Raw genomic sequence first — 27,444 nt, 5'->3', positions numbered from 1 at the left:
ATTTATTCATACAACTATCACACACACACTACTCATCACCTGACAGTGATGTGCTGAATCGCAGCCTTCCACTTCTGCTCGTCCGTCCTGCACTCATCGTTAGTACTCCCCATCCACAGACTCAAACCGGAGCGGTGAAACTTACTTGTCAAACTTCAAAATCCGCCCGAGAACAGGAACCAACTGCTCCCTCAGCTTATTATCCTTCTGCTCCAAGAACTGCAGCAGGATCGTCTTCAGATACAAGCTATCCGCCGACGACGCCGACGCACCCCCAGGCGCAGGTGACCCTGTTCCATTGAGGCCTCCAGAGCGACTCGACTCGACCGAGCTCCGCCCCGACGTGACGCTGGCGCCAAGCTTCGCCTGCATCGTCTTGAGCTCCTTGTTGACCTTGTCGAACCGCTGCTTCGACTCCTCCAGCAGCCGTCTGAGATCCGACTTCTGCTTCTCGGCGTCGCGGACCTGCTGCTCCGACGCGTCGAGCGTGGACTGGATATCCGACACTGCCGCCCGCATCTCGCTGACCTCGGCCTCGGCCTTCTCCTCCACGGCCTCGAGCTCCTCGCGCCGCTTGCGCCATTCGCGCTCCTTGCGCTCCAGCTCCTCCTTCTCGCCAGACAGCGTCTTGATGTCGCGCTCCAGGTCGCGGATCTTCTGCTTGAGCTCCTCCGTCTCGCGCGTTTTCCGTCTGGCGAGCGTGCTCGACTCGTCCTCGATGCGGTCGCGCTCCTCGATCGCAGCCTCCATGCGTGAGCGCATCTCGCGCACCTTGCTGTCGGCGCGCTCGTCCACGTCGGCCAGCAAGCCGCGCATGCGCTCCGCCTCGCGAGTCCGCTCGGTGAGGTGCTTCTGGATCTCGGCGAGTTCCTCCTCAAGCGACTCGGATTGCGAGCGGGCCTCCTTGAGCTGGATGGTGAGCTCCGCCGTCTGGTCGCGCATGCTGCCGAGCAGGCCTTGCGCGTTGGTGTACTGCTGCGTCTTGAGGTCTGCCTCGTCTTGCAGGCTCTTCTTCTCCTTCTGCAATTTCTCCACCTCGTCTTCGAGCTCCTTGACCCGCGGGCGGAGCTTGTTGGCTTCTTCCTGCACCTTTTGCAGCTCCTGCGCCGCCTTCTCCTGCTTGGCGCTGAGCTCGACCTTCTCGGCCTCGGAGCGGCGGAGGTCGCGGCCCGATACCCTCTGGGCGTCCTCGAGGCGGAGGCGGTTGTTGGTCTCGTTAGTGAGCTTCTCGCGGAGGGACTTGATCTCTGTCTCGCGGTCTGCGGCAAGGCGCTGTGTGCGGGCGACGTCGGCCTTGAGGTCCTTCTCCTTCTTCTCGAGGTTGCGGAGCTCAGTATTCTTGGCCGAGAGCTCATCCTTGGCGGTCTTGAGAGCCGCAGAGTCTTGACGCAGGCTCTTCATTTCAGGCTGGGCCTTCTGAAGGACTTCACGCAACTCGGTAAGGTCCTTGTAGCGGCTCTGTGCCAGCTGCTCGGCCGCGCCCAGGTCGGATTGCAGAGTTGAGGACTTGGTCTTGAGGTCGTCATACTCGCGCTGGAGGGTGTCGAACTCGCTCTGCAGCTTCTCGGTAGCCTTGGCATCGTTTGCGGACGATCCCAGCTCCTTCTCCAGCTCCTCGATCCTCGTCTGTAGCTCCTTCTTCTCGATCTCAAGGTTCTTGATCTTCTCCTTAGCCACCACGTGTTCCTGGCCAATATCGGTCAGCTCGTCACGCAAGGTGTCAATCTCCTCGCGAAGATCCTCCTCCGTCTTGCGCTGCTTCGTCAATCGGTCGATCTGGGAATCCTTTGTGGAGACCTCCTCCTTCAAGCGGGTAATCTCAGCCTCCAAAGCCTCTGTGTCGGACTCCTTTGACTCCTCCGCAGGCGAGGGCTGTTCGGCAGTGCTTGTCGCAGGTGCCGGAGTAGCAGCAGCGCCGCCCTTCTTCTTCTTTTTGTTCTTCTTGTTGTTCTTCGAAGCACCACCCGCACCGGCAGCAGGGGTCTCAGTTGGCGCAGGGGTTGTTGGTGTAGCAGGCACCGGCTCACTCTGCTTCTCCAGCTTCTTAGTGAGCTCGTCGATCTTCTTCTCGTTCTCAGCCTTCTCCTTCTTGACAGTTTCAATCTGGCTGTTCAGAGTTGCGATCTTCTTCTCGACCTCGGCCTTGGAAGCCAGGACCTCCTTGACTCGCGCCTCGCCCTTGTCAGCCCGCGTGTTTGCCTCGGACAACTTCGATTGAGCGGCCTTGGCGTCCTTGGTGGCAGTTTCGAGCTCACCCTTGAGCTTGCTCTCGACATCCTTAAGCTGCTTCTGCGAGGTCTCCAGGCGCTCGGTCAGCGTCTTGATCTCGGTGTTCCGGGCGTCGAGTTGTGTCTGGAGGGAGTTCTTGACGGCAGCCTCATCGCGCAGCTCGCTGGCCTCCTTGGTGATCTTCTCGAGGCTCTCAGTCAGATCCTCGCTGGACTTCTTGGCAGACGCGAGCTCGGTCTTTAGAGAGGTGACTTCGGTCTTGAGCTTCTCGATTTCCTCCTCCTTGGCAGCCACGTCAGCCTCGTACTTGGGAGCTTCCTCGTCGTATGAGAAGAAGTCGCCAGCGTCGTCGGGCTTGTCCTTGTCCGCCTCTGGTTCCTGCGGCTTCTGCTTCGGCGAGAAGATGCCCAGCGCCTGCTGCAGGGGCGACTTGGCGGCGTTAAGGTCGGGGGATTTAACAGAGCCATCGTCCTTAGTGTCCGTCGCAGCGTCGACCTGTTCCTTGGTTTCGGCCTTGTCCGCCGCGGGCTCAGGCTTAGCAGCCTTGAGCTCCTCGACCTCCTTCTTCAGCGTCTCCACCTCCTTCTCGGCTGCCTCAAACTTCTTCTTGAACTCGTCCTTCTCGACAGAGACGCGCTTGTACTCGTCCATAATCATCTGCTCCTTCTGCTTCAAGGAGTCGAGATACTCGACGAGCGCATCGGGTTCTCTAATCGAGCCGACACTGGTGTGCTCCTTAAGCACCCGCTCGAACGGTTCGATGGAAGTTGCGCGGCCGTGGGCGATCCGGTACGACCGGAGAAGTTCTGGGGAGCGTAAGCGCTGACCTTGCAGCATGAAACATCGTACCCACCAGGATATGTCTTCTCGAGCTTCTCGAGCTTGCGCAGCTTAGTCCGCACCTCGGGAGACAGCTCCGGCGCAGCAGCAGGCGCCGCACTGGCCGCGCCAGCGTCGCCCTCCTTCTTCTCGTCTCCATTCTGTCCTGCCTCCTCGACCTTCTCCTTCTTCTCGTCGGTCTTGTCCTCCATCGTCGGAGGTTTGGGTGTTCCTGCCCTGCTGGGCTCTTCGCTGTCGTCCAGCACGAATGCCGCCTCGAAGACGGCCGGGTCGGGGTTGGACGGGCTGTCGCCGTCCTTGGTGTTGTCCTGGCTGACGTTCTTCTTGGGCCGGGGCCGTCGCGCGGGAGACTGGTTGCCTCGCGACGTCGAATCCGACCTGCGCGGCGTCCCAGAGTCCGGGCCGAGTGCCTTGCGTGCCTGTTCCTGGCGTGCCTGTTCCTCCGCGATTGTCCGATCGATGGCGCCCTTGATCCTCTGCAGTCCCATCATGTTAGCTGCCTGCAGTCGCGAGGGCACAGTAAAAAAAAGGACAACTGGGACGTGATTTGGACAAGTAGATCGAAATCAAAAAAAAGTTTCCGCTGGAGACGCACCTGGAACATGTTTGCCGATCAAAGGGATGGATGGGATCACCCTGTGACCATGGATTCGTTTATTCTGGCGGGAGGGTCGTTCGAAAGAGAGAGCTATGGTCTGTCGACGATGGAAGGGAGCTGCATTATCGGTGGTGGCGGCAAGTATAGGGATCTCGTAGCGCAATAGCCAAGGACCAGCAGGAGGAAATCGTTTGGTGATATTGTTCTGGGCCAAGTTGTCGGCGTGCCGTGGCTTGCGAAGGGTATTCAAGGGACAGCAGAGGTCCCTACATACATTTCATTTCACAGGTGTCCTCAGCCAGCTGCGCTGTTCCAGGTGCTCCCCCAAAGTTTGAGGCAGGGTCAGCACGGACGGTGGGGACCTCTCACAAGAGGCCGCGTTAGCGTTCAGCCTCGGCACTAGCCACATTTCGTGCAGCAATTCTCCAGCTGCCAGCAGATGCGTCTGCACAGCGACCAAAATAGAAATCAAAATGCGACCACAGCAGCAACCCGGAGACCAGCTGGCGAAACGGATGTTGAAGTATGTGTCTTCGTGATTCTGCAATTATGTATGAAATGTTGCTGTAGCTAGCTGACGGCGCATTCGCCATAAAATATCCCGCATCCACTTACTTTCCACCCTTGCCCTTGCGCTTCTTGGACCCCGATGCTCCCTGTCTACCCGTGGTCTTTGCGCCAGCTCCATGAACATCGTCATCAGCGTCTTCCTCCTTAATCTCCACGCTCGACACTTCGTCATCAGATAATTTGAACTCCTCGCCGACCGACACGTCACTTGCCGGGGCCCGCGAGCCGAGAACCTCCCTCATAATCCGCTTGCCCTCGTCCATTTCGCCGTTCTTCGCACCGCAACCCATGCATCTCCAGGTTCCAAGCTCGGAGAGAGACTTTGTGCCGGGGGGCGCCTGGCCGTTGACCAAGCGGCAATGCGCGCAGATAAGTACGATCCTGTTCTTGGACGCCGTCTCGTCCTCTCCGAGGAGAAGATCCATGATGCGATCGTACCAGTGGGACGAATTGACGCCATCAACCTGGACGAACTGTTGCGACTGCGGCGGCGGGGGCGGAACATGGCCGCCGCTGTAGGCATTGGGGGCGAATTCTTCGCTGGGCTCGAGTCCATTGGGTTGCGGAGATGGGGAGAGGCGTTGCTGCTGGAAACCCTGAGGCATACCCGGAGGAGGCGAGCCAGCGCTGGGACGCTGGATATTGGCAGTCGGCGGAGGAGGCATGTTGGTACGACCTCCTTCATGCTGCCTAGGAGCTTGCTGACGCTGCTTCTTCTCCTCGCCGTCTCCGCCCTGCTTCTGCTTCTGCTTCTTGTTCTCGCCGCCGCCATATTTCTCGAGGAGTTCGAGGGTGGTGTCGTACTTTGTGGCGTCCTTGAGCTTCTGGATCGTCTTGGCTCGGTCGGCTTGCTGTTCCTTGAGGCGGTTGGACAGGGTGTCGATTCGGTAGTTGAAGAAGGCCGTGACGGTGGTTCGGGTGAGGTAAATTCTGTTCCCTTGTAGTCAGCTTTCCGCGATGCGCAAACGGAGTCCGCGGGGGGCACATACACGACCGGACCTCCACAAACGCCAACCCACTCCCACATGCCCATGCCGTTCCATCCCACCACGAGGAAGATGACGATCGAGTAGACGAGGTATGCGAAGGCGAGGTATAGAGACCACAGGACTCTGATGCGGCGAGAGGTGTTGCGCGCGCCGTCAAGTCGGCCCTGGGTGTCGGTGATCTTCGCCGAGAGGGCGGAAAGGGTCTTTTCGAAGGAGGCGGGGGAGGAGTCTTCGCCCTGGAGTTGAGGTCAGTCAATATCTGTCGCAAAAGCCCTTGGTCGCGATGCAAGACAGTGCAGGGTTTGGGGAGGCGTGGACGTACCCTCCAAGGCCAAAAGGACACCATGGTGAAGAAGAAGAGATGCGACCACGTGCCGATGTCAAAGAGGCATTTCCCCAGCTGTCAAGCCAGCAACAACCAGAAATTGAAACGAAAAGAAACAAATAAGGAGGGAAATGTCAAGGAGATTGATGCGATGCAATGCGCAGGTGTAGAGATCAGACGAGCAGAGCCGTGGGAGGAGGCCCGTGGCAGCAGCAGCGATGTTGTAAAAGGAGCGGGAGGCTGAAGGGAAGCCGGGGGTTGGTAGAGATGGTGGTGGTGCTGCTGGCGGCGGTGGTGGTGGTGGTGACGGCAGGCGCAGGTCACGGCCTGAACGGGACAGGTGGAGGGAGCTTCGCAGCCTTCGCTTGTGGTTCTGGAACGAAAAATGCCTGGCGAACAAGGCGCACCTGCCAGCTGTTATGACGCACCTGCCGACCTAGGCGCAGCAGCTGAACCTGCTCTGTTCGGTGGGAGAAGGTGGGTCCAAGCTTCTGAAAGGCGCTAACCAAGAGCTGTGTTAGCGCATCGGTGAGCTGTTGGCTCGATCTGCCAGGTGTGGGGTGCCACTTTGGCAACCTCACCGACTTCACCTTGAGAACGGAGCACTCACCGAGTAGATGATATATTAGGTGATAGTTTCGTTATAAACATAGTAATTGTCTAGAACATGCGCACATATGACATCTTGAACGCCTTATGGCTTTTCATCCCCATCTAGCACCCACTCCTGGGGTTCTGAATTGATTCCACCAGCTGGGAAATCAAGGGCAGGACCTCATGAGATTCCTTAACGGGCTCGAAAATACATGGTAATCTCTGCTCCATCTTAGTCCCAAATGCGCGAATTTCATCAGAAAACCTCTTATCTTCAAGCTCAATATTAGCATAGACAGCCTTGAGCGTGTCAGCTTTATCTTTCAGCTGCTTCACGCCGGGGTGAGGTTTATTGTAGTCGCCCCAGGTTTTCCAGATTTATTTAAGGGACCGCCTAGTTTTCTTTTGTCAGCATGAATATATTTCCTGTGTAGTTAGAGAGATGGCAACAGGAGCAATGGTAATACTAATAACAATAGCGGCGACGACGATAGTTAGGTGAAGTATGTGACCACAGGAAGATTAGTCGCTTCAGTAGGGGATCGTGCGGTCTCTTGTGTAATCAACGTTTCGGGCTCTGCCTTCTCCCGCGGTTTGGGGGACTTGGGGGCGTTTTCGGAGGTCACTGTGAGTGGTTGAAAGGATCTGGTGATTGTGAAGCAGAAACTTATGAAATGCCGTGAGAAAATGATAAGGAGTAGCGGACTTGGGTGTTCCCTCTTTTGTAATATGGCATTGGCGCAATCCATCATCTTACTTGGCGGCTCAATGACATTGTTCATCAACAAAGGCTTAGGGTCAACTCGGTGGTCGCTGAAGCCTGTTGATGCCAGGTCTTTGTTGCTAGATTGTCAACGGTCCTTTCTCAGGAGCCTCGTTGTATCGCACTCAAGCGCTGAGACAATCTTTATTCATGTTGTTTGGATAATAGGTTGTTCCCCAGGACAATATGCTCTCCTAGCACAGCGGCATTGAAGAGCTTGCGGGTTCCCCAGCGAGACAGCTTCAAACTTCCAGGAAGTTTCACTATATATCAACTCAAACTCCCCCCAAATGCTCATTTTAATTCTTCATACGATCTTTCACACCAGTACACAGATAAACTGACGAATAGACCCCCAGAAATGGATTGGAACGCTCACCTCGAGTTCCTCAGAGAACTCATCATCTCCGCAGCCATCCTCACTTTCGGACATTACACCAATATCATCCCCTTAACATCCTTCCTCGGCGTCTCAAGCCCAAATTACATCCTCCCCCCGCTATCCGTTCTGATCGGCCATCTCCTCTGGCACATCTTCGCCCCGGACGCTCGTCCGGAGGATCCAACTGAGTATCTCATCCTTGCGCGGGCGTACTTCTTCAACTTCGCGATTCTAATGTGGGCCATCTTTCTTTTCCCATTTCTCTTCGTCGCTTTAGTCTCTGCCATAGGCCTTGTGTTACCGTTCGTCGTTTTATGGGGAGTTTACCGATGGTACAAACCTAAACCTGCGCCAGAGGTTGACGAGTTTGGATGGAGGCACGACGTTAACACGACTAGACTGAGGGAGCCCTACGCTTTGGACGACTTCCCTGAAGATAACGTGTTTTTGAGGTTTGGATTTTCCAATCAGTAACGGACATCATTTGTTGACAGGTGTAATCAATTGAATGCCAACTTCGTCTAAAGTTGCGCTTTGCTCTCAGGGTGACTGTGTCTGCCGCACCTCCAAACAAGTATCTCATCGATCTCCGCCCCGACTTCAAGGACGGGCTCCTCACGTCCAGTGAATTGAAAGTTGCTTTGAGGTGCCTCGAGATCCAAGACGCGTCAGTTTCGCGTTATATTACCACGAGGTGCCTACCCATCACCAAATTCACTACCACCAAAGCCGCCTTCTGCCCGACATCCCAGGCACAAACCTCACCTTAGACGGCTTTCAATTCACCACGCAACGGCTTCAGACCGGCCTCGTCCTTCTTTCCTCCTATTTTACCCTCCCTCCCCATTCCCATCTCAGACTTTTTACCTTTTCTCCCTACAACGAAAACAACCTCACAGACTCAAATCTTCAGTCTTGTTCTATCACCAACAATCGACTTTCCTTGGGGCTGGACCCGTCTCATTCGCATCCCTCCTCTTCTCGTCGGGACCATCCCCAAAACAAACTTCATTCTCATAGTCTCCTTTTCGCCTGACTTCGACTCCCTTCGTCACAATGGTGTCCTTGCGCGACATCCTCCCGTTCAGCACAAAGGTCTGCGTGATGAAGCGCTTCCGCTCAGACGGCAGCGTCGAGCTGTACTGCGAGCGGCCTACCAAGGCAAACGCCAGCCGGTATGTCCATGACCCCAAGACTTACTTCGTTGTCCATCACCACTGACCAAACCAGGGACGAGTGCATCGAGTGCCTTCCAGTCGAGGATTGTCAAGAGATTTACGGCTTGGACCCGACTCCTGTCTTTGCTACCTCCAAGCGCGAGTACTACACCGTGGATGGACAACTCTACTCGCGCCCCGCTCAAGAGTCTGCACGTTCTTCGCAGTCGTCCAACAGCTCAAGCAGTTCTCGAGATCGCAATTACGAATCGAGACAATCTCACCATTCCCGGTCCACAGCACCCGTCTTGCGACTGGGAAACCCCGTCACCGATAACTCGACGCGCATTACGGACGCAGGAAACAACCGATATACAGAGCGCCATGCAAGCCGCTTGTCCAACAATGGCTTCATCCTGAACGGCAATGGAAACACAATCAACTTTCACAACAACCGCACGCACCTCAACTATTCAGGCAATGCCACTTCCTCCTACCGTGAGGATCGCCGGTACAACACACACTCCGCGAGCCAGAACCGTCACCCCAGCCCAGACGTCGACCAGCGGACAAGAGACTACTCTCCTCCCCGTGAGCGCACCCGCGAGCGCTCCGACTTCTCCGCCGCCGAGCAAGCAGCCTGGGAGGAACGCCAGTGGCGAAAGCTTCAAGAGGAAGAGTACGCGCGCGACAGATCACCTTCGCCTTGCTATGACTACAAAGGCGACCGCGACCACCGTGTGAACCGGGAAAAGGGTTCCTGCTACAGACGCCGCGAGGACAGTCGCGGAAGATTGTCAACGGTGTACCACGACTGCGAAGACCGTGCCGATCGTTCCCGCTCCCGCTCCAGACGTCGCGATGACAGCCGCGGCAGAATTAGTTCCACTTACTACGACTACACCGACAACCGTGACGAGCGCGAAGAGCCTCGTCGCTCCAGTCTTCGCGAGCGCAGTCGTCGCGAATACAGCCGCGCGAGATCTCCTTCTCCTAACTCCGATTCCGACGACAACCGCAACGATCGCGACGTCAGCGAAGAGTGCCCCCGCTCCCACCGCCGTCAACGCAGCGATTCGATCGAGGTCCTCGACTCCCGGTTCATCTACGCTGGCAGTGGCGAATTCCAGGGTGGTGATTGGATCTACGCCAGCCAGAGGGAATACAGCGCCGATGGCGGCTTCACCTACGTTGGCGAGGGTCGCTACGACAGCGATGGCAGGGAGTACAGCCTCTGAAGAGCTGTCATACGAGAGAGAACTCGGGTGTGATTCTGGTTTTGCTATAGTAAAGAGCGCGCGGCATGACAGCAAGGCGTTGGTGGGAAAAGCATGGCAAACAGACGCATGGAGCGTGAATTGGTATGACATGGCACGGTATTGGTTTGGAGTTTTTGGTTTCTTTTGTTCTAGGGTTCTGGAAGGGCATTGTTCTGGCATGTCATCAAGTCTGAACGATCTGAGCTGGTCTCGATCAAAGAACGTAGATACGATGATGAATAAGGTAGATAGACATTAATATGGTGACAAAGACTCCAACAATGGGCCTGAATTTTTCCTGATAATCATTTGGTTGTTCTTGTATGTTGTGGCATCGTCCCGGAACAAGAAAGAACGGTATGATCAAATGGAGCAACAATCTTTGATCAGTGAATGGCGATAAAGGCAAGCTTATGAGTTTGGAACAGATAAGCAGCATGCAGGCAAGTGGGCGTAGCTAACCCAGCCTATCTTAGGTAATGGCACGACGTTGCAATCATTCATCATCACATCCGCATTTGTTTATTGCAGCTGCGGGGGAATGAAACCTTGAAAGGTAAACACCTCAGTCTCGAAGTTGACCTATTGCTGGAGTTGTTTCGTCTCGATCCAGTGCTCGACGCCACCGACAGCTCCTCCCTATCTCATTTACACAGAAGTTTGCCCTTCGCCTCGACGGACATTTCCACCTTCTTCAAATCAAAATCGCCCCTCTGCTGGTATACTGCCTACCTTTCGACGACTCTCCACAAACATGGTTGAGACAGCTCCGTCCTCGCACGAGGTCCCCAAGCTACCGCGTGGCCTCAAGAGCCCCGTTCACCCTGGAAAAGACTGGAATCGTTTGGGGAAAGGAACCTGGTTCCACGGGCGACCAGAGACAGACGTCTCACAAACTTCTCATCGACGCTTACCGGCTTCGCATGGACGACAGGTGGGACATCGCCAAGGTCAAGGAGCCTGGCTCTCTCTACGTCCCTGGGGCAACTGACGGCAAGGAAGGATTCCGCATCTTCCTGGACAAAGCGGAAAAGACGAAGTCCGAAGAGGGCAACCCTATGTTGCCAACGTGGTAGAACGCGGAGAAGCGCAAAGAGTGCGAAGCTCTTGGTGCTGACACGACGCAGTGGTCCAGCTTGGCGAAGAAGGTCAAGAAGTGGGATATTCACACCCACTACGACGACATGGCTTTGGCTATGCAACTGCGGTGCGTGGGTGAGAAGGTCTATAACCTTTTGGTAGACGGAAGACGGATTGCCAAGCTTCCGGATTATTTGTTTGAGGGGGATTCGGACAATGAGTTTGACGAGTTCGATTCTGACAGTGACGAGTGGTACACTGATTCTGATTGAGACGAAGGGCTCTCCGATAACGGGATGATGGACGAAAACCGCTCTTGTTATTCTTCCCCATTTATAATAGATATGATACTTTTGTTTCTCGAAACATGGAGCCAGCGGCAGCGCGTTGCTTTGACAGGCTCGGAACGTCCCCAATGCCAAGCATGACGGAACTCCCACGGCCCACAAAGCCAAGCATCGCCGGAGCCACAAGCAGGATATGAACGCATGCTTCTTTATATATTGGGGGCTGAAAAGAAATCGATCATGAATACTTCAGTCCTGCAGACGTTGGTCTGTAATACATACATATTCAAGTCTCACTCGGAGTCACATTTCGACCGTCAAGAAATCCGATCGTGGCTTAGACGGAGGCAAATGAAAATGCTCTTGTCGCCTCGATCCACGCCATGCAACCTGTTTGAAGTGATATGAGATCACAGGAAACAGACGAGATGCTCATCCTTCCTCTTCTCAATGATTTGCAAAGATGGTGGCAAGAGTTCTTGCATATGGTACGAACTAATGAGTAGGTACGAAATTGCCGCCATCGGTTGGATCCAGCATACCATACAATATCGACTGGGTGCAAATCGCTTCCGGACCCGTTTCCCAGCTTTCGCTTACAACCATCGCCGATCGAGGTTGCGTCTTGGCCCGACAGAGGTCCCGCTTGAAGGGCTCAAGATCGGTTGTTTGTCCCGGAACGGCAAGCTTCGACCGCCGATTGTCGGAGTAGTCCAGCGGGTTGCTCCGTGTCGTCAAGATGAATGTTGTAAGTCGCACTATAAAACCAAAAGAAACGACCGTTGAAGTTGTGGTTTATTTTGTACTATGCTAGAAGGTTTCTACTTAGATCTGATAAGTCCGCCTGGCTTCCCAAGGTCTTCGTCAAGCTCTTCATCAAGATGCATACCATGAAAATCAAGGCGGCAGCCTTCGTGCTCTTGGGAGCATCGACTCTAACACAGGCTGCGCGTAACCATACAGACTTTGTCCAGCCAATCCAGAATCAAGCTCTCGGCGCCCTCAAGAACGCAGAGTCTGAGGCAGTACGGTATAGGAACAGTACCTGTACGCTGGAGACCGCAGGAGTGAGGAGAAACTGGTGAGTATGCTACCTGACATACTGAACCGCGACGGCTTTCCTGACGTCATATTCAATAATAGGGACGATTTGGATGCAAGCCAAAGGAAAGAGTATATCAGCGCCGTCAAATGCCTTCTCTCTTCTCCGTCTCAAACAGACCCAGCTCTGAACACCGGTGCCCGTACGCGCTTTGACGACTTCGCTGCGCAGCATATAAATCAGACCATGAGCGTTCACGTAACTGGAAACTTTCTCACCTGGCATAGACATTATGTCTGGTCTTACGAGCAAGCTCTCCGGAACGAGTGCGGTTACTCTGGCTACCTTCCGGCAAGTCATCTCCCGTAATTGGTCTTCTATTTGGACCCTGGACTAACAACGCGCAGTACTGGAACTGGTTCTCACACCAGGACGACTTGAGAAAGTCTCCAGTTTTTGATGGTTCAGAGACCAGCATGGGCTCCGACGGACTCTTCGTGCCGCACAACGGGTCCATCGGTTCCGCCGGTCTCCACATCCCTTCCGGTTTGGGAGGCGGCTGCATCGCGACTGGGCCTTTCGCCAAGTACGTTATTATCACTGAAAACCCTCTACCTTTGACAAGGGATTGACAAAATCCAGTTTGTCTGCAAACCTCGGCCCGGTCCAGCCTCAACAAGACGGCATCGTCGGCGTCGGCACCGCCGAGAAGCTCCGCTACAACCCGCACTGCGTGAAGCGAGACCTCAGCAGCTGGCTTGCAACACGCATCTACACCGAAGACGCCTTCCTCAACGCCACTGTCCGCGACACGGCAAGGGACATCGCCAGCTTCCAATCCGAGATTGACAGCCAGAGTGCGGGACTCCCGGGCATCCACGCCGGCGGCCACCAGACCATCTCCGGCTCCAACTCGGACCTCTACTCGGGCGTTGTCGACCCTGCCTTCTACCTGCATCATACCATGGTTGACCGCATGTACTGGCTCTGGCAAGCGCTGCACTACTCTCAGGCCAAGACGATCTCCGGCACCATTACGTTCGGGAACAGCCCGCCCAGTCGGAACGCTACGCTGGAGGATATTATTGAGTTGCCCTTTTTGGGTGCGGAGCCTGCGACTCTTGGAAGTCTGCTGGATACTTTAGACGGACTCTACTGCTACGTCTACGCATAGAATTCCAGAGCATGTAGTCGATCGTCATTGCGACGTTCGTCATAGAAAGAAGAATTCGCCGGGTGAACCAAAAAAGAAAAGAAGAAGAAGAATAGGAATGACAATATTCATGATCGAGAAGGCGAAAGTGAAGAAATTGGATGAACCGCATGACTAAACAGAACGAGATCATCGGGGGTATGCCGACTCTCGGCCCGCTTCGCTACACGCATCCTTCCTAATGGTAAGACTCTCAAAGTAAGTGACCCCTGCGTGCCGATCTGCGTCGTCGGTATCGGCAACATCCGTATGATTAGTATTCTCAAGATCGTTCCAATATTATGATTTTGACCTATCCATTCATTGGTAAGGGCTGGCCGAACTTTTGTTAACGTCCCAGACTTGGTGCATGCAGTTGACAATGGCACAGGCGGTCGATTTGCGCACCACCGGCGATAACCCGAATTGGCTATATGATCCTAAGAAGGCCATTAATCTCTAAGCAACGGTGCGTAAATCTGCAGGCTTATCGGCAACTAGATCTCTTTTACCCTGAACAAATTCAATCTAAAATGGCTTGATCCATGGCGGCGGGAATTGCTCGTAACTTTATTTCGCACAGGAGGCTTGGGCATCGTATTGTGACCGGTGGGATAGGGGATTATTGCCGCAAGAAGTGTCAGTTACGAATAGTAATCAGGGCTGACAGCGGGCACACCGGAAATGAGTCCTCTGGACCACTGTAACATAATAAACTTTGTAATCCTGTTCAGATCGTAACGAATTACCTCATCCTTGCAGAATAGGCAACTCGCGAAATTGCAGCGGTCTCTGGGTCAATTCCGAGTGCCGTGGCTGTAGCTGAAAACGATAAACCTTGGTCCCTAATTTCAGACCGTGAACTAAGGTACACTACATATGTGAGCGAATATCACCACCATGTCCAAAATCGCCGACTTTTCGATCAGTCAAGTTTCTTGATTTCCACACTCCTTTGGTTCAACGCCACTTATTCATTCATTTGAAGACAAACTCGTTCAGTCACTCGTTAGACACTCGTTTATTGTTTTATTTTCGCAGAATATCACTAGTCATGTACATCCTGAACGCTCTCGCAGCTTTGCTGTATGTCTTGCCCGCCGCCCAGGCCCACGTTCCTAAGATTCGGGGCTATGCCTTGACGTGGGCCGACGACTTCAACGGTCGGCGCAACACCCTGCCAGACCCGGACAATTGGATTATCGACACCGGAACTTCTTACAACGGAGGACCTGCTCAGTGGGGTACCGGAGAAATTCAGACGTACACCAACGATATCAAGAACGTGCGCATGAATGGGAAAGGTAACCTCCAGATCACCGCTATCCGGAACGCCACTGGAACCTGGACGTCTTCGCGAATTGAGACTCAGCGTACCGATTTCATGGCTCAGCCGGGAGGGAAAATGATCATCCAGGGAAGCCTCAAGATCCCAGACCTCAACGGCCATGGAGTCGGTTACTGGCCGGCTTTCTGGACTCTGGGCGCTGAATATCGTGGCAACTACTGGTATGCGTTTCTTCTGTGTCGGAAATGAGCTTTACTCACTCGATCCCTAGGAACTGGCCCTCAATTGGAGAATTCGACATCATGGAGAATGTGAATCTCGTCGACCGTCACTGGGGTGTCTACCACTGCGGTACAAACCCCGGCGGACCGTGCGACGAGTCCAACGGCATTGGCAACAGCAGCACTTGTCCTGACAGTGCCTGTCCCGGCAACTTCCACACGTATTCTATTGAGGTCGACAGACAGAACACTCCTGAGACCCTGACATGGTTTGTCGATGGGGTTCAGTTTCACCAAGTGAACGAGACAGCCATCCCGGATGCCGTGTGGGAAAAGACCGTTCATAATCCCCACTTCATCCTCATGAACATGGCTATCGGAGGAGGCTTTCCCAACGGTGTTTACGGTTCCGAGACTCCCACCAACGCTACGGTGTCAGGTGGGACATATGAGGCTGAATATGTCGCTGTGTACAACTCATTCAACCACACTCGCCATGACTCTTAGCTACCCTGAACTCATCATGGCGCAGGCTAAGAGCAGGGAGAACAGATGAAGCAAAAGGGACATTTGATAACCAACTCCGGAGTCAAGCGCGTTGTCAGAGTTTCTGTTCGATTGACGGCCCTTCACATAGCTTACATACATGTATAATCGATACACTGCTGATTCAATGTCTCAAACAACGAGATCTAAAAAGCTGCTCGTTCAACACATGACCCACAATGCCCCATAAACCGACAGGGTAAATGGCGACATTTCGCCAAAACCAATGTCAACACCGTGATCGACCAACAACAACACCAACACAAAAGTTTCAACAGCTACGCCTGCTGACTGACGGATGGCTATGGCTATACAAATCTTTCAAGTCGGAATTTTGTCACATTGATGTTGAGCTAGACGACAGCTCGACTCAGGAATTTGACAAGAAATATTAGCAGCTTCACCCGATGTTGGGACGTACCGCCTATGCCGTAGCCCCCGTCGAAACTCCATCCACAATAAGCATGCGTTTGTCTTAGTGGTGAGGCTCTCCGGTCTCAGAAGCCAACGGCCCACATGTATCATAGGCGAGCAGCCTAGATAGGATGCCAAGCAAAGCAAATTTTCACTGCCAACATCAACGCCAAGAGAAGAACTTCAAATACGTACGGTAGCCGCTGTAAATGGCACACAGCGAATGCGATAGCCCCCATGACGGGGTCTCCACCACTGGCTGTCAAGGCTGACTCTGACTATGCCGCTGGGCATATGATGACAATAAAAGGCACCCATGAATCTGCGACCACTGTCTTCCCTCCCAGTTACTCGCTCTCACTCCTTACCTCTCTCCCCACCCGTCCATAATCCAAGGATCGGGATCTCCAGTCTGCTTCAGACAACGTCAGTCTATTTCCACTCGTACCAAATTCGACACACAGGCTCAAGATGAACTCAACCACTATTTGCCCGGACGCTTCCGGCATACCGGACTTCGTCAACATACACGGCATTCCAAGCAATATCAGCAGCGGCTTCGTACCCATCGGCCGCAATGGGTCATACGTGGCCATGTCGGCGTGCTGTTCACCCAGTGCTGTTAGCATTGCAAACGACTGTTATTATTGGTGCGAGATACCGACCGAGGCTTTCGACAGCTTTGGGTCATGTTTGATTCGCAATGGTTTAGAAAGAGGAATTGTTGGGCTTCATGAGAGCGGTACCGCTAGTTCAAAGGGTAGATTCAATGCTGGAGGATTGGCGGTATGGGCACTGCTTGCCACCAGCGGGTTGTGTCTGTGGTAGGAGGTGAACTGCCAGCTGACTGCTTGGTTGAAAAAAAGTCGCGATTGGAGCATCGCAGATTGAATCATCAAGATATTGGAATCAAGTTCAAGGACCCCTGTTCAATTTTCGTTTCAGCAGAACATCATCACACACTTGAACGAGCCAAGTCTATGCAGTCCATTGCAGTATGTGCCTTTACTAAGAAGGCCTCCAGATGTTTCCCACAGCATGCTCATATTTCGCGTCAATGTACACATTCCTCAATGGTCAGGAAACCATTGAAGTCAGAAATCAACGGAAAGAGTCATGTGATAAGCTACTCACCAACATAAGGATCCCCTCGCACGCCCGCTGACTAACATTCCTCAACGTGAACAGGTTTGAGGTGCCCATCCCAAGTAGCCTAGCCCGGTAAACTTCATACACATACAGCTCTCCGCGGCATTTTCCATACCGCTTGACGCTTTCCGACAACATTAAAATGCATCAAAGCCTTCCCTCCAGAGGTGCTCCACCACTGCCTCTCCCATCTTACCACCTCCGACCTGCCCGCCGCGAGCCTTGTCTGCCGGCCATGGGTATCTCCATCTCGAGAAATCTACTGGAGCCACCTGGAAGTCAAACTCACGGATCTAACCGCTGGGAAGCTCGCCCTCATCTTGGAGCGCGGCACGACGATCCCGTAAAACGTCAGGGCCCTCTGCGTTGATGATCCATCCAACATATTTATCGATATCAAGACAAAACAGTCCTGGAAGGACGGTCTCATTGCCATCCTGAGCCACTTTAAGAGAACTTCTGAGCTGGTTTTTGAATGCGCGGAAATTTGTGCCCATTCGGAGAGCCAATGGCAGGAGCTTCTCCAAGCGGCGCAGCCGCAGACATCACTCATTGTGAAGTGGCCCGAGGGTTCAAACTTCGTTTCACGCCATGCAAATCGTTTTGGTCCAGCCTCATATTAGCTCCCTGGGGCTTGATCTCATGGTGGTGGTGGAGCGAATCATGCCATGGGAGAGAAAAAAGCAGGCGGATGCAATTGAGAAGGCCGAGAAAGAAATTGCTGCCATCACCGTACGGCTAGGAAATCTTCGACACATTTGTCTTTACTCGCCTGAGGGGCCACCCTTCGACAACGTTTGGTCACACATTGTTCCGGCACTATCGAGAGCCCAGCTTCCAAAGCTTGAGACTCTCGTCGCTGAATCTCCGTGTGACACAAATAAAGAACTGTGCCAATTGATCAACACCACAGCTGCAACATTGCGCTCTCTGGCCATCACTTTCGACGATCCTGGTAAGTATGACCGTAGTCATCTTTAGCACGTTTTCTAGACCGTTGACAACTATTAGGAATCTTAACTCTCCCTGAGATGCCTTTCCTCATAAATCTCAGCATCTGCATCGACTCGGAGCCACATAATCAAGAAAACTCCGGCGTCGCCTCAGCCCTGGTCACGATCTCTTCTGTCCCAGCGACGCTCGAGCACATCTTCCCGCACATCACCCCCTCTACAGTCAAGCCAGAAGTCGACGAGGGGGCGCAGTGAAAGGCTCTGGATGCCACAATGGCGGTGATGCCACGCCTGCGTCGAATCACTGTTATTATTACGATGTCTGGCTATCTAGCTCGGACGCTGCTGGGCCCCAGGGACGCTCGCCGCAACATCAACGGTGCAGAGCTTGAACGAAAATTAACGAATGAAGTGTTGCTGTTCGTAAAGGCTCAGCTGATTGACTGCGACAGTAAAGGGCTTATTGAGGTGAAAATGGTAAAGGGTCCGTCTTGGAGTCGGAATGCCTTCGCCGATTATGATGTGGGAAATATGGAAGAGAGACTGCGGACCACAAACGTTCAGGTGATGCCGTGAAGCCATATGAATGCATGTCATTGTCGGCCCATAAAATGTCCACGTCAACCAATGCACAAAGATTTATCTGTCGGAAATCTAGGATATGATGTTTGGGGTCACTTTGCTGGTCATTTGGTTTGATCGTTCCTTCTATGGATAATGGTCGGTACACTGGACCCATTGCTTTGCAGACCGGTGATCTTTGATTGGACTCTGGAAGGTTAGAATGACCCTCAGCCCACTTGTGTGTATTATCTTGAGAAAAGCTGAGATCAAATGGAAGGGCCTGCGTAGATCGAACCTGTGATGATGGGGATTTGCCAAAGATATGTGTTGACTCTCTGTCGCTTGCTAGCCTAGGAGTCACAGAGAACTTTTGTTCGCCATGTCATGGTAGGAATATGTAATGAGGAAGACAACTGAAACGATCAAGATGATGTGACCCAACCTTCAGTTACCAAGCTCAACCAGCCCACAAATTACATATCTCAAGCCTCCCCATCCTCAAACAGCCTCTGTACCACGCCAGCATTCTCCCACGCCCTGCTCATCAGCCCCCAAACCCTCTTCGTCCCCAGACTATCCACAAACTCCACCACGCGACTAATCCTCCCCTCCTCTTCCACCGTCAAGAAGAACATGTACTCCCCCACGTAATCCCACTCCTTCCCATCTTCACCCTCCTTCAGCCCCTTCACCTCGTCCTTGAACTCCGCCACGGCAGTCGCCCAGATCAGAACCTGACTCTTGGGCACGTTGACGTGGATCTCCTTAGCCGTGACAGGGAAGCCGGTCATGATGAGTCGGAGCTTGGCCATGTGCGCCGCTAGCTCCGCGTTCGTCATCGGCGGCGGCGGGCCCACGGATGCCGGCGCGAAGGTGTGCGTGCAGGACGGCGCGCGGAGGGAGATGTGCGCGGTTTCGTCGAGGGTGTCGAAAGCGCGGATGAAGGCGGTGCCTACTTCGTGGAGGTTTTGTTCTGTAGTCACGATGGTTCTGATGAAAGTTGGTAACTTGATGATGGCTAGTCCGGGCTTTTTCGGATTCGATCTATTGCAACTGAGAATGTTTCTTTTATATGACGTTTAAAGTCCATGTCGGAATACCGGACTGGAGTTAAGCGTTGTAAATTCCGGACCAAATTGTGTTGAGTCGCGCCCAGTGTCATCCTAAGTCCGAGGTGTTATCGTCGCAAATGGCTCCGTTCACTGTCAACATCAAAATGAGGTCGTGGTTCTTTCAACACGAAAGAGAGCGATGTAAAAAAGGCATTTGCAGCAGTTTTGTAACAGTTCATAGGGAATGATGTTCATTTATGAGGCCCGTCGCTCTGCAGACTGGTTTGTGGAGTCAATTTCATCGCTGGGTTTGATATAATTCCACTCTATTTGCGGTGCTCACTACCAACTACAATCATGAAACCGCTGCAGAATAAACAAAAGTCTTTCATCCACTCAACTCACCGGCTAAAATGACTGTATCAATAATATTCAACTCCCTCATTCTGAAGAATCACTCCCAACCAAAGTCCACCCCGCAACACCCACCCCCAACTCCCCCTCCACAACTCCCACCACCTTTCTCAAAACACCCAACATTTCCTGCGTACAAAACACCCGAACAAGACCCTCCTCGCCCATCCTCCTCAACCTCTCCCTCACAGCAACCACGGCATCCAGCTCGCTGCCCTCAGGCTCACCCGCCGCAGCGACCACCGCCGCGTCAACCCGCTCCGCGACCTCGTCCGCCAGTCTATCCAGAACCGCAACCCGGACATCCTTGACGAAGCGCGAGCGCTCGAATTCGAAGTTGTCGTGCACGGCGGCCTGGATCTGGGCCTGCAGGGTGTTGGCGGCTTGGAGTGACTGAAAGTACCGACGATCTGAGGAGGTGTACGCCCCGTTTCGCATTTTGACGTCGCCTTCTGTGTCGAGGGAGCGTTTGGAGGCTGTTGAGGAGGGGGTGCGCTTGGAGGCATTTGAATGGGGGTCGCGGCGGGTGGAGGGCGAAGGGGTCTTGGGGGAGGAAGGGTTTGGGGTTTTGTAGTCTGGAGTTGAACGAGGCGGAGCTTGGGAGGTTCGTTGCGAGGGTGGTGTTCTCGGTGGGGAGGGCTGAGAGTCAGGTTCGGCGATGATTTCGAAGGAGGTGCGGCGGGGCAGGAGAGGGAGGTTCAGGAAGTTGAAAGGAGGGAGGGTTTGTGTGATGTTATTGAAGGGGTCTTCCGGAAGGCGGGAGGTGGGTTCGGGGGTAGATTTCGTGGGATGCATCGTGCTGGTTTGCTGGTCAGAAGTATCTGAGTTTGAACACTGTAAACGGTTTGAAGGTTATTAGTTCTTGATGTTGACGATAGCAATATTGTTGGTCTGGCATTTGAAGCTATATAGACCTCGTTCAAGCCTTGGACGCTACGGTGTTGAATTGACAACATTCACGCATCGTGAAAAAGCTCGTTATGAGATTCACTTCAGAATGCCAGTCACTCAGACTCAGACAGCCAGCCTGAGCTTTTGGCGACACATTGTGTAATCTCATGTTGGGGACGGGACAGCTTGACCCAAGCACCTGCGTGGATCACTCGATCCTTCCGAACTTCTTCCGCAGCTTCGATGAGAAACAAGCCTGGCCAGCCGTTGGGCAGCGTGGCCACGTCATTCTCAATCCATAGGGTAGATCAGTGACATGCAAATTGCTGACTCGTCAGAAAATCGGCGTCGTTGTTTGGGCGCGTCCAGCCAGCGGCTGACTGGGAACCACAGTGCCAACCTCCAGTCCCCCACTCGCTTCGCAGAAGTTCCACCCAGGGGTTGACGAGGGACAAAAAAAGTGAGCAAGCTGCATTTGATGACAGCTTCGGCTAAGCAAACAGCCGTTTGCCACGCGCATATCCGTCAAGTTGTGTGAGTCGCTTGACTCTCCTCGCCGACTTCCGAGGTATAAAAAAGGGATGAACTTGTCCGTCCACCCGACCGGCCGAACTGAACCGGCCGACAGCGTTTGCAGGTGTGTTTTCGTAGGGCAGGTGAAGACCGGACGGCGGGAATAGGCTAGACTGGCGCGGACTGCTGCAGGGTCCTGTCAGTGCACAGATGCGGGCGGATGAGATCCTGCAGGCAGACGGGCGGAAGGGCCTCCGCGAGTTGATGGTATGCTGGCTTGCGCCCGTGGTTGTTGGCGCTGGGCTGCACAGCTTGTCTGCCAATGTACGTCTGCGACACATGGTGCAGTCGGTTGCTGCAGTTTTGGGCAATCCGCTCGCATTCTACCCCTCCCCTTCCGAACACAAGCAGCAACGAGCAGCGGCGTTCATGCCCAGCTGCTGTGTCGGCGATCATTGAGGCAGGTTGGGGCCGGGAGCGCCGGGTTCTGGACTTGGGATTCGCTGTTTAGATGTAAACAGCGCAGTCCGGTGCGGTGCCTCTGGGCTCGGCAGCTGAACAGCGAGGAGGGGCACGTCGGGGTTTGAAAAATGGTGGCCTGGGAGCGCGGCTGCATTGCGAATTCCAGTGTACTCTGTATTGCCCTCTCAATCCCTCGGAACTGATGCCATCTAAGGTATCCAGATCAACATAATCTCCTCCTTGAAGCGACAGGAAAGTCGCAGGCATATGTGGCGGCCAGACCGGGCCGGTCCAATCTGGAGGCGACAGTCCAGACACTGCGTCTCAGTCTGCGACAGGTTGAATGGTCGGTGATGAAAGTCGACGTTGAGTTGAGTTGTGATTTTTGACCGTATTTCCCGAGGTGGTTTGTCGTCAGTGCCTAGACCTCGCTGGGTCTCGTTAGTTAAGAGGGTTACAGTTGGATTTGCAGATTTGCAGACGGCGCCCGCGTTGGAGTCTCGGCTGGGGGAAGATGAGGAGAAGCAGCAGCGGTCTTCGGACAGGGAACAGGGGACGGGGCACAGCAATCCGCCATGTCGATCAGCACTCTGCACGGCAGGTCTGAGGTCAAACAGAGCCAATCCGCAGCGCGGTTCGTCTGGTCAATCGCGATGACTGTGGTGGTGTTGTATGAGTGAAGATTGCCGCCGGACTGCTGGCGATGTCACTGCGCGGGTTGTCGATTCGGGTTCGCAGACGATGCATGTGACGCCTGCTACCAAAAACAGCATCTCTTTCCGCTCGGAGAAAAACGTAAAAGAGACAACGAAAATGAGCACGGGGAGACCAAAGGAAAAAAAAAAGAATGGGGATGTTGGAAAATGGATCGAAAATGGATCGAGAACACGGCCACTGCGAAAATTGTGAGGGCGCACGGGAACACTCGGGGATGGCAGCTGCTACCACTCACAAAGTCACTTCCTGCCCAAATCAGGCGGGAGGTACCTGATATGATGTCCTGCCCGCCCATTGGCCGCGGGTGGGGCCGAGTGGACCGTGCTGCTCGTTCGATTGGGGGAAGGAATGGGCTGTTGGTCGCGACGTTCGACGCTGCAGCGAAATCAGACCACTTTGGCCGCTTCTCGACCCAAACCCTCCTTCCCACAACCACAACCTTGCTCCCCAACGACCTGACGCTCATCTCGCTCATTGTCGCCGGCATCACTCAGTCGCCCTCCGGTCTGGGTGTCCAATCTCTGAGGCCGAATTGGAAAACTCTGCCGTGGCCATGTCCCTTCACTGTCATTGAATGTCCTCGCTAGGCACCGGACGCCCTCCCGCGGCCGGACAACGGAGTCGCAGAGCATCTACGATCCGTCACCGGCATCGTCGATGCATCTCCGTTACGGATACCGCTTGTCTATCTGACGTCGCTGATGGATGCTACCATCGCTACTGCTGCTATTGTTGATGCTACTGCTACGGATATTGCTGTGGTTGTTACGGATACTGCACCTTAGCTCAGCTGTGGCTCGTCGCTCCTCGCCGCCGAGGCCGAGGCCTCAACCACAGTACAGCTCCTTCGGCTCCGTCTCCCGGCATCTTCGGGTCTCCACGGCCAGACGCCAGCTTGCACATCCTCCAGCCCATCCTCTCCACCAGGGCAACTTGACGTTTAGCTTGAGAGCTGCAATCAGTACCAACCAGCCGCTCGGGTCTGCCAGCGCAGCACATCACCACGCACATCACCGCCCAGAACGTGTCACTCATGCCGTGTTCGGTATGGCGTACCCCAGAGACCGACGTCCTGACTCTCATCCTCGAAGCACCCGTCTTCCAGAAGTTGGTTGGGACCTGGCACATTCGTCGCCCGTGCCAGGGAAGTGGAATCCCAAGTGGGAAGTGCGTGGGAGACGTGGGCGGGCGTGGGAGGGAGGGGACCCTGGAGATCTCGATCCCGCGGCGCACGCTGCCTGCCATGGGCCACCTGTCAAACCGTTTTGGACCGTTTGCACTTCCAAAAGTACATGCACCAGCACGCATGTCAACCACTCTCGACAGTCAACTGGAAACACGCTGCTGCCAAAACATCTTCATCAAGCAAGGCACGACGACATCGACACATGCACCTTGCACGCGATACCCACAGCCAGCCCGCGCCATCACAGCGACCGCATGCACGTCAGGAACATGCCCAGCCCTCGGATTCCCATCACTGCCCGTCCATCAACACCAATTTCCCCTTCACCGGCCCCGTTCGCCAATTATGTAATGTTTGACACCTCACTTTTTTGACGCCGTCAGGAATTACATGCGCTCCATCTCGGCCGATGAGGACGGGATCTTGGTTCTGAGGGGTCTCGGGACATTGCCAACTGACGTCCTGGGGTGGTCCCTTTTCGGGGTCCCTGCGATCCAGATTCATCCCATTGCATGGCATCGCACGAGATTGAAGCATCCGAACCAAGGTCTTGACGCCGTGTCCAAGGTTTTGCGACAACTGAAGCGGCTCGCAATCTGAAGCCATCGAGAGAATGACTAGCGGCACAATTGCTGATGGCCAGATCTTATGCAAGATGATGACGGCCGGGGCAGAATATCGCAAAGAAACCGCTCGCTTCCGACGCCCCATGGCCTCATGTGCCCGTACTCGCAATTTAGCTTGAGGCTTATTGCCCGGCAGCTCGCCAACACGCAAAGTTGGCAACGGCTTTCCTCTCCCCGCCAAGCTACCCATCCGCCCCTCTATCGTTCTATTCTCTTTCCATCTCGTCGTGGCCCGGTCCGGGATTTGCCCATCCACCCCGGACCCTGTCACCATTCCGAGCTCGCTCTCTGATGTCTCTGTTCTTAGTCAGGGCACGGGACTCGAGTCTTTTGGTGGGCAAAGACATTGTCTCACTGAAAGCTGCACTGCGCAGCACACACCGTTTCTCTCCGTTCCAGATCGCCCGCAAAAGCCTTGTATCGGAATCACATCTCCCAAGCACAAGGAGTCCTTTTCCATGCACCAGAAATCCACAAGTAAACGCAGAGCACAGTAGTTTCCGCGGTTGGGTGCCATGGATCAGGGATGACATAGGGCCACCGGGCGGTCACCTCTCTCCGGCGGCCCCCTAGCCTCTCCCAACATCCCTACCAGGTACGCCGTCCTAATGGACCGCTTGCCGACTCGGGATCCTCCCTCGTGCATGTGTCAAAGTAAACTCCACAGCACATCTTATGTCAATCATCAGTCTTTCCACCGTCGGATCCGTCCGCCCGCACCATCCCAAGCATCCACCCCCCGGCGTTCTCGTCGTTTACTGCTGTGCTGCTGGGCAAGTGACCGTCAGCCAGGCCCTCTCTGCTCCCCCGGGGTGTACAATGTGTGCTCGCCGCACGAGCTGCCGTAGCGCACACCCGCAGTCGTACCTTTTTCTGTCACTTGTCCCTTGTCCATGGGCCGGTCGTATGACGAGCCCGTCCATCGCCAGTTTTGCTCGCCGTTCCAACCCGCGCCCGCCTTACCATGGCCCTCATCACCCCCAATTCTCGCCAGGTGGCCCACCCTATGCTACGCCGCGGAGCTCTACCCCGGCCGCCCTCTGCCAAGCAATTGGGAAACGCACCTCGTTTTTTGCTTTCTGCATTTTCATCGAGTTGTAGGTATATAGCTTTGTCCCTCCGTCGAGTAGTCTCCCCACCTGTCCTATGCTCGAACCATCAGCCTCAATCGCCAAAGTAACATCATCATACAACTACACATCTCGCCATCCGGCACTTGCACACACACACACCTACACACATATCTGGTCTTCACTCCCTCCGAGTAACGCCACCACTTTCACACATCTTTAATCAACTCACCACCACAACAACCCCTGCACACATCTACCCCTCCATGAATCGAACCATGGCACAACAACAGTCCTTCGATTACTATCAAGTACCCCAGATGCCTCAATCGGGTGTCTCAATGGTAAGCCCATTTAACCGCCCCAATCTCCGAATAACCTCACTTTTTCTTCTCTACATTCCAACAAGCCGAAGACTAACACCTCCTCCAACAGTCACCCCCAGAGCTTTCTCCCCTCTCATTCTACGACACCCAAGCCGACTTCAGCGCCGACTCCGCACCATCCCGCGGCTCCCCCGTCTCTCCCGTCTTCCCCGCCTCCTCCTTCACCCTCCCCTCCGGCACCGACTGGCCCGCCTACTTTGAGAAGCCCACCCTCTCCCCAGACCTCGACGTCTTCTACGGCGAATTCGGCAGCCCAATGTCCTTCCTCTCCTCCCAGAACATCGCCCTCAGCCCCACCGCCAACCCCGCAGACTTGACCTGCGATACGGTAGCCTTCGGCCGCGAGGGCATCAACGACACACAACCCCTCTTCCAGTCCCTCGACGCCCCGGCCCAAACCGCCCGCCCGCAACCACAAATTAAGACCGAGAGGTCAACCATCACCGCTCGCCCCGCCACCCAACAACAACAAGCACCCAGACAACCCGCCCAACAACCTCAGCAGCGCACATCCCCCCGCAACGACCTCAAGCGCAAATCCTCCGCCTCCACCGCCTCCTCCTCCCGCTCCGCCTCCCCGGAGCCCCCCGCCCGCCGTACAAAGCACGAGCCCAGCAAGAACCCGCACAACATGATCGAGAAGCGCTACCGCGTCAACATCAACGAGAAGATCATCGCGCTCCGCGACGCCGTGCCCTCTTTGAGGTGTGTCGTCCAGCAGACCGAGAACCCGCAGGCCGCCGCCGCGCACGGCGACTCGGACGAGGCGTTCGATGTCGTCGAGGAGCTCGGCGGCCTGATGCCCGCGCGCAAGCTCAACAAGGCCACGATCCTGAGCAAGGCGACCGAGTACATCACGCACCTCGAGAAGAAGAACGGCATGCTCTGGAAGGAGAACCAGGAGCTCGAGAAGCGGCTGGCGGAGTGCCAGCGGTGGAGGGGGCAGAGCGAGGCTGCTGCCGCCGGGGCGTATTGGTCCTAGCTTTCTCCTCTTGTGTTCGGTTTTCGTTTTGGGATGATTACAAAAACAAAAAAGACGACATAGCAACAAAGACGTTGAGAAGTGTGTATATACCGGGCTGTATCTACGATTAGAGAAAACGGCGCTGAGCGGAAGGAAGAGGGTCGATGACGACTGGGCGTTTAACGGGTTGATATTGGGAAGGCATTTCTGTTTGGGGCAAAAGGGCTGTATACCACGATGAGCATGTCATCATCTGACACGGCGTTTTTCATGATGAGGAAGGAAATCCGGGAATGAGCTGGAATAGGCTTTTGGTTTTTGGTTTGTGACGGAGTGCAGCCAAACTCTCCCCTTTTCTTTGCGCAGCAATGCGATAATGAAGAAGACACTTTTACTGTTCGTGATTGGTGCCGAAGCAATGTGATGAAATCGTGATGAGTTCTGAGTTCAAGATTTGTTTTGGAGTCTTGCTATCCGGGCGGATAACTACCTCCTATATTAGGCCCATTTTATCTCGATTAACCTTTACTATTATAGTAGCTGCTTCTATCACTCTCTCCATTCCTACTATTATTACCATCGTCATCGTTGCTGTTATCGTCGTTGGCGTCATCGTCCCTATCGTGGTATATCTAGTACCCGCCCGGTTAGCAAGAATCATCCGCCCAGATAGCAAAACTGTTGTTTTGAATGTGGCTTGTTCAACAAGTTTTCGGTGAAT

General features: G+C 54.4%; 10 protein-coding genes across 10 annotated transcripts; 6 read left to right on the top strand and 4 right to left on the bottom strand.

The window, feature by feature from the left end:
• Positions 1-35: 35 nt before the first annotated feature.
• On the bottom strand, positions 36-3,602 carry GCG54_00012353 (uncharacterized protein; the record flags this gene model as incomplete). Its single annotated transcript, XM_045412231.1, has 3 exons — positions 36-87; positions 146-3,035; positions 3,083-3,602. Coding segments are annotated over 3 exons (3,462 nt in total), but the record flags the coding sequence as incomplete, so codon positions are not given.
• A 676-nt stretch (positions 3,603-4,278) lies between these two features.
• On the bottom strand, positions 4,279-5,572 carry GCG54_00012352 (Protein lunapark; the record flags this gene model as incomplete). Its single annotated transcript, XM_045412230.1, has 3 exons — positions 4,279-5,167; positions 5,227-5,462; positions 5,549-5,572. The coding sequence occupies 3 exons, from the start codon at positions 5,570-5,572 to the stop codon at positions 4,279-4,281; spliced, it is 1,149 nt and encodes a 382-aa protein (XP_045261265.1).
• Positions 5,573-7,269: 1,697 nt separating this feature from the next.
• On the top strand, positions 7,270-7,764 carry GCG54_00012351 (uncharacterized protein; the record flags this gene model as incomplete). Its single annotated transcript, XM_045412229.1, has 1 exon — positions 7,270-7,764. One exon carries the CDS (start codon positions 7,270-7,272, stop codon positions 7,762-7,764), a length of 495 nt encoding a protein of 164 aa, XP_045261264.1.
• A 582-nt stretch (positions 7,765-8,346) lies between these two features.
• GCG54_00012350 (uncharacterized protein) lies at positions 8,347-9,685 on the top strand (the record flags this gene model as incomplete). Its single annotated transcript, XM_045412228.1, has 2 exons — positions 8,347-8,465; positions 8,521-9,685. The coding sequence occupies 2 exons, from the start codon at positions 8,347-8,349 to the stop codon at positions 9,683-9,685; spliced, it is 1,284 nt and encodes a 427-aa protein (XP_045261263.1).
• Positions 9,686-10,629: 944 nt separating this feature from the next.
• On the top strand, positions 10,630-11,058 carry GCG54_00012349 (uncharacterized protein; the record flags this gene model as incomplete). The annotated part of the gene is made up of 2 exons (XM_045412227.1): positions 10,630-10,778; positions 10,842-11,058. The coding sequence occupies 2 exons, from the start codon at positions 10,630-10,632 to the stop codon at positions 11,056-11,058; spliced, it is 366 nt and encodes a 121-aa protein (XP_045261262.1).
• Positions 11,059-11,812: 754 nt separating this feature from the next.
• On the top strand, positions 11,813-13,289 carry GCG54_00012348 (uncharacterized protein; the record flags this gene model as incomplete). The annotated part of the gene is made up of 5 exons (XM_045412226.1): positions 11,813-11,821; positions 11,913-12,154; positions 12,217-12,373; positions 12,403-12,701; positions 12,758-13,289. 5 exons carry the CDS (start codon positions 11,813-11,815, stop codon positions 13,287-13,289), a joined length of 1,239 nt encoding a protein of 412 aa, XP_045261261.1.
• Positions 13,290-14,361: 1,072 nt separating this feature from the next.
• On the top strand, positions 14,362-15,323 carry GCG54_00012347 (uncharacterized protein; the record flags this gene model as incomplete). Its single annotated transcript, XM_045412225.1, has 2 exons — positions 14,362-14,816; positions 14,867-15,323. The coding sequence occupies 2 exons, from the start codon at positions 14,362-14,364 to the stop codon at positions 15,321-15,323; spliced, it is 912 nt and encodes a 303-aa protein (XP_045261260.1).
• A 3,601-nt stretch (positions 15,324-18,924) lies between these two features.
• Positions 18,925-19,532, bottom strand: GCG54_00012346 (uncharacterized protein; the record flags this gene model as incomplete). The annotated part of the gene is made up of 2 exons (XM_045412224.1): positions 18,925-19,415; positions 19,520-19,532. 2 exons carry the CDS (start codon positions 19,530-19,532, stop codon positions 18,925-18,927), a joined length of 504 nt encoding a protein of 167 aa, XP_045261259.1.
• Positions 19,533-19,935: 403 nt separating this feature from the next.
• Positions 19,936-20,703, bottom strand: GCG54_00012345 (uncharacterized protein; the record flags this gene model as incomplete). The annotated part of the gene is made up of 1 exon (XM_045412223.1): positions 19,936-20,703. The coding sequence occupies one exon, from the start codon at positions 20,701-20,703 to the stop codon at positions 19,936-19,938; it is 768 nt and encodes a 255-aa protein (XP_045261258.1).
• A 4,936-nt stretch (positions 20,704-25,639) lies between these two features.
• On the top strand, positions 25,640-26,741 carry GCG54_00012344 (Sterol regulatory element-binding protein 1; the record flags this gene model as incomplete). Its single annotated transcript, XM_045412222.1, has 2 exons — positions 25,640-25,717; positions 25,809-26,741. The coding sequence occupies 2 exons, from the start codon at positions 25,640-25,642 to the stop codon at positions 26,739-26,741; spliced, it is 1,011 nt and encodes a 336-aa protein (XP_045261257.1).
• Between the last annotated feature and the right edge of the window lie 703 nt (positions 26,742-27,444).

The sequence above is a fragment of the Colletotrichum gloeosporioides genome (genome assembly GCF_011800055.1).
Source record: "Colletotrichum gloeosporioides strain Lc1 chromosome Unknown consensus_65, whole genome shotgun sequence".
NCBI lineage: Eukaryota > Fungi > Ascomycota > Sordariomycetes > Glomerellales > Glomerellaceae > Colletotrichum > Colletotrichum gloeosporioides.
This window is presented reverse-complemented; position numbering and strand designations above follow the sequence as displayed.